Raw genomic sequence first — 6,000 nt, forward strand, 5'->3', positions numbered from 1 at the left:
GCACTTGTGGAGAGACAGAGCTGTTAGCTGAACTAAATCAGCAGCGTCGGTGTGTGTGTGTTGCAGGGGGAGACAGGGCTGTTAGCTGAACTAAATCAGCAGCGTCGGTGTGTGTGTGTTGCAGGGGGAGACAGGGCTTTTAGCTGAACTAAATCAGCAGCGTCGGTGTGTGTGTGTTGCAGGGGGAGACAGGGCTGTTAGCTGAACTAAATCAGCAGCGTCGGTGTGTGTGTGTTGCAGGGGGAGACAGGGCTGTTAGCTGAACTAAATCAGCAGCGTTGGTGTGTGTGTGTTGCAGGGGAGACAGGGGTTTTAGCTGAACTAAATCAGCAGCGTCGGTGTGTGTGTGTTGCAGGGGGAGACAGGGCTGTTAGCCGGTTAGTGGTAATTCAACCGTGATAGAGTGGGAGCACTTTCACTGTTTATATATGTACCTGAGAGAGAGAAGGGATGGAGGGAGGGAGAGGGAGGCTGTCCAGTCTGTCAGAATTCATTAGACTGACAGAGCGAGGCTGCTCTGCACCATGTCAATGAGACCCAGCTAACCACAGCAGTGTGCGTGTGTGTGTGTGTTTGCGTGTGTCTATCCCCTATACTCAATAACTAGAGAGGGAGGCAGAATGAAAGGGGGAGGCATGATGCCCTCATTGTCTATCAGAGACAAAAGGAGCTTTCAGCTCAATTATAGCATCCACACACACACACACACACACACACACACACACACACACACACACACACACACACAGTATCATCCTACCTGGGGTTCGTGCTGTTCCAGTAGACAGCATGGTGGTCAAAGATGATCTGGTCTTCAGCCCAGACGGACAGACAGGAAGACAGGATGGTCAGACACATCAGAACCACCTGCGTCACACACGTACACACGCTCCTCTGACCAGGCCGAGCCGTCCACCTCACACTCCTCCAACCAGTTACACACAACATCATAGTGTCCACTTGAAGTCTGCTTGTTAGATCCACCTCCACAGTAGTGTTTGCTGGTTATGTTAGCTTACAGTTGAGTTGGAATATCCAGGACATGGACCGTCTCAATCAGTGTCTGGGCATTCAAAGATCCCATTCCATTCCGATTGCTCCAGCCTGTTAGTGGAAACAGGGTGGCAGAGGTCGTAGTGGGCAGGACTTTGAATCCAGGGCTTTGTAATGCGGTTTGGATCCAGGTGTGTTGTTTTGGCGTGCTTTTGTTTATTCTGAACCTTGAACACTTTGCTAGCATGCCTAAAGCTAACCTTACCCTAACCAATCGCTAGCATGCCCAAACCTAACCTGTTGCGCATGCATGTTGCGCAAATCACTCAATCTCAATCAATACAGGAAGAGTGTCTATGTTCTTGCCAGGGTCTGAGACTTGTCCTCCCATTGTACAACATGTGCTCCCCTGAATATGACATCCAAACTAGTGACTTTCATTCTCCTGAATCCACGCGTTTATCTTAAGTCGACTGTCTGTTCATTGATGATTGATTACGGTGATTGTTATTATTTGACAGATTACGGTGATTGTTATTATTTGACATATTTCTGTATTTCTATAAATGCTGGCGTTGATGCATTATCAGCCATCTCACGATGTCGTCCTCTCTCTTTCGATCACACACCATCAGTACAAATAGAAAGAAACCTCTTCTCTCCACTCCTCTCCTCCACTCCACAAAGAGACGCGAAGCCAAATCCAATCTGGGTTTAATGTCGTCCGGGGACCAAACATCCTGACTTCCCTCAGCTCGCTGGGACTGAACTGTCTTCAGTAAGAGATATATTGGTTCGTAACAGTTTCCTCAGGGAGTTGTTTTGGTACTGAACACTTTCTTCAGTGAGAAATTATGTTTTGGTGCTGAAGGTTCCTCTGTAAGATGTTTTGGTACTGACCAGTTTCCCCACTAACAGATTCTGTTTTGGTGCTGAAGGTTCCTCTGTAAGATGTTTCAGTACTGACCAGTTTCTATCTGGTCCTGAACACCTCCCTTTATTAAGGGAGGTCCATTTGAATATTCTTCAGATGTCCGTTCGGGTCAATAAACCACGACAGGTTAATCGTTTCCTCAGTGAGAGTGGCTGGTTGGGTCCTGTTATTGCTGCTCGTTTTTGTCAGAGATAACCAACTATCACGCTCCTCCCGTCCCAAGTTCCTCTTCTGTCTGTTTCTGCTGATTTGGATGTAAAATTCAATTCGGCTTCATGGTCCACACTCCACAGTGTTCTTTACGGATCAACACACAGAGACTGGCAGAGACACACACACAGACTGGCAGAGACACACACAGACTGGCAGAGAGACAGACCGACAGAGTGAATAACGTGGCGATCCTTCCAACAGTCTCTCACGGTGACAACACTCCTCGTGGTGAATCTGATTCTCAGCTCCCGCTGCTGCCAGAATCTCCTCACTGCTCGTTTTCACCTCCTTCTCTCTCTCCCCCCTCCCTTTCCCCATCCTCCCTCCCTCCCTTTCCCCATCCTCCCTCTCCCCCCTCCCTCCCTCACTCACTCTAAGCTGGCGGAGTCTCTCAGTCTCTTAGCTCTGGGGACAGTGTCTGACTCACTGCTCTCGCGGCTCTGAAGCCGCTTAGTTCAGCTGTATTAAACTGTATGTATCCACATGTACATAACATGGGTTAGGATAATACTGACAGTGTTAGGTTAGATTATCACTGTCAATCCAGTTACTACATCTGTACAAATCAAGTTGTGTAATCAAGTCATTACTACACCTTTATTGTACAATTAAGGTATTCCTACATTTGTACTGTTCCATAATAATGTAGTTATAATTGTAGCGCATCTGTGCTGCAAGAATATATATAATCGAAGTATTAAGAGTATTGCAATAATAAATACTTATCTGTATGAACATACCTATATATATATATATACTCCCATCATAACCAATATAACCCAAATACAGCTGTAAAATAATACATCTACTGGCATACTGGGTCTGCTCTGTGTAATAAACCATTCTAACCATCATAACCAAAATAAATTAATAATAAACTAACCATTCTAACCATCATAACCATCATAAATTAATAATAAACTAACCATCATAACCATCATAAATTAATAATAAACTATCCATCATAACCTAAATAAATTAATAACAAGCATTTCGCTACATCCGGAATGACATCTGCTAAATGTGTATGTGACCAATAAAAATGTGATTTCAATAAACTAACCATCATAACCTAAAAATGTTTTTATGAACTAACCATTCTAACCATCATAACCTAAAAATGTTTTTATAAACTAACCATCATAACCAATTTATTTTAATAAACTAACCATTCTAACCATCATAACCTAAAAATGGTTTTATAAACTAACCATTCTAACCATCATAACCTAAAAATGGTTTTATTAAACTAACCATTCTAACCATCATAACCTAAATAAATTAATAATAAATGAACCATTCTAACCATCATAACCTAAAAATGGTTTTATAAACTAACCATTCTAACCATCATAACCTAAATAAATTAATAAACTAACCATTCTAACCATCATAACCTAAATAAATTAATAATAAACTAACCATTCTAACCCAAACAACCCAGACCCAGCTGCATGTTGTCTGACTGTCTGACTGAATTATTCATAAGGTCTGTCTGGAGCACGCATGTTTAAACACACACCTCTCGTCCCTCCTCTACCCCTCCCTCCTAGTCTCCTGTCTCGCTCCTCTCCATCTCTCTGCCGGTCTGCAGCGTGCATGTTTAAACACACATGCAGGAGGAAGTAGCTTGTAGATGCTCTACCCAACCCTACACACGAGCAGAACAGGGTTGAGCAAACCTGGAGCTGTGTGAGCTTAAGTGCCTTGCTCAAGGGCGCAAAGGCAGTATGTAGGACATGGGATAGAGGCCACTGCCAGCAGCCCTCCGGCTGTCTGCTCACTCCCGGCAGATAATCCCCATGAGCCCTGGGATCTGAATTGGCAACCCTCCGGTTACTGGCCCGCTTCATATGCAGGATAATGACAGATATATATATTTTTTTTACAAGGGCAGTTCTAATATATATATAGTACCAGACAAAAGTTAGGACGCACCTACTCTTTACAGGGTTTTTCTTTATTTGTACCATTTTCTACATTGTAGAATAATAGTGGAGACTTAAACTATGAAATAACACATATGGACTCATGTAGTAACCAAAAAAGTGTTAAACAAATCAAAATATATTTTCCATTTGAGATTCTTCAAAGTAGCCACCCTTCTTCAAAGTAGCCACCCTTTGCTTTGATTGACAGCTTTGCACACTCTTGGCATTCTCTCAACCAGCTTCATGAGGTATGCCTTGTTAAAAGTTAATTTGTGGAATTTCTTTCCTTCTTAATGCATTTGGGGCAATCACTTGTGTTGTGACAAGGTAGGGTTTGTATACAGACGGCCTATTTGGTAAAAGACCAAGTCCATATTATGACAAGAACAGCTCAAATAAACAAAAAGAAACAACAGTCCATCATTATTTTAAGACATGAAGGTCAGTCAAATGTCAAGAACTTTAAAAGTTTCTTCAAGCGCAGTCGCAAAAGCTATCAAGCGCTATGAAGAAACTGGCTCTCATGAGGACATTTAAGTACATTAAAGTTACAAGCCTCAGAAATTGCAGCCCAAATAAATGCTTCAGAGTTCAAGTAACAGACACATCTCAACATCAACTGTTCAGAGGAGACTGAATCAGGCCTTCATGGTCAAATTTCAAAGAAACCCCTACTAAAGGACACCAATAAGAAGAGACTTGTTTGGGCCAAGAAACATGAGCAATGGACATTAGACCGGTGGAAATCTGTCCTTTTGGTCCGATGAGTCCAAATGTGAGAGTTTTGGTTCCAACCGGTCTTTGTCAGACGCAGAGTAGGTGAACAGATTATCTCTGCATGTGTGGTTCCCACCGTGAAGCATGGAGGAGGTGTGATGGTGCTTTGCTGGTGACACTGTCGGTGATTTATTTAGAATTAAAGGCACACTTAACCAGCATGGCTACCATTGCATTCTTCAGCGATACGCCATCACATCTGGTTTGCGCTTAGTGGGACCATCATTTGTTTTTCAATAGGACAATGACCAAACCCACCTCCAAGCTGTGTAAGGGCTATTTGACCAAGAAGGAGAGTGATGGAGTGCTGCATAAGATGACCTGGCCTCCACAGGGTAGTAGTGGTTAGAGTGTTGGACTAGTAACCGGAAGGTTGCAAGTTCAAACCCCCTTGCTGACAAGGTACAAATCTGTCGTTCTGCCCCTGAACAGGCAGTTAACCCACTGTTCCTAGGCCGTCATTCAAAATAAGAATTTGTTCTTAACTGACTTGCCTAGTTAAATAAAGGTAAAATTTAAAAAATTTAAAAAACTCAACCCATGAGGTCTGAACAGAAGGCACCAAAGCAATGTCCTAGGAGTAAAAGTACAAGAAAATGTCACAAAGGCAATGTCACAGAGATAATCACTACTAAAGTTAACTATCTGGATTTCGGTAATCGGATTAGATTAAATGAATAGAACAGGCAAATCATTGACCTGAACTACTGTTCTATTCATTCTATTTCTATGCATTTAATCCTATCTAATTGGCAAAAAAGTCACCTCTGTAGCAGTGGGGACAGAGTCAGGGAGATGATCACCAGGTTGTCATCTTCGTAGCAGTGGGGACAGTCAGAGAAATAATCACAAGGTAAAGTCACCTCTGTATCAGTGGGGACAAAGTCAGTAAGAGATGGCTCCACCTAGTGCCATATTATCTTCCTGGATAGTGATGTATACTGTATACATGGCTCTAGCTCCACCAAGTGGCCATACAGGGATTGACCAGTGAGAGGGTAATTCCCAAGCCTATCAGAAGTCAAAGACGCTTGCTTAAACCTCTCAAATCTTTTCAGATCTACCAGTGTGCCCATTGGGAGTAGGGGCCGGGGGTAGTGCCTTGAGACTAGGGGGCCATTTGGAAATCAGCAAACATCAAAAACATAAGGC

At 43.0% G+C, this 6,000-nt stretch overlaps 1 protein-coding gene across 1 annotated transcript in view; it reads right to left on the reverse strand.

The window, feature by feature from the left end:
• Positions 1 to 2,421, reverse strand: part of LOC112242635 (ephrin-A2-like) — a 36,339-nt gene extending 33,918 nt beyond the window's left edge. Inside the window, exon 1 of the mRNA XM_042323910.1 lies at positions 761 to 2,421. Coding sequence (XP_042179844.1) covers positions 761 to 951 — 191 coding nt within the window. The 5' untranslated portion in view covers positions 952 to 2,421. The remainder of the gene's footprint in view (positions 1 to 760) is intronic.
• Between the last annotated feature and the right edge of the window lie 3,579 nt (positions 2,422 to 6,000).

The sequence above is a fragment of the Oncorhynchus tshawytscha genome, linkage group LG07 (assembly GCF_018296145.1).
Source record: "Oncorhynchus tshawytscha isolate Ot180627B linkage group LG07, Otsh_v2.0, whole genome shotgun sequence".
Taxonomy (NCBI): Eukaryota; Metazoa; Chordata; class Actinopteri; order Salmoniformes; family Salmonidae; genus Oncorhynchus; species Oncorhynchus tshawytscha.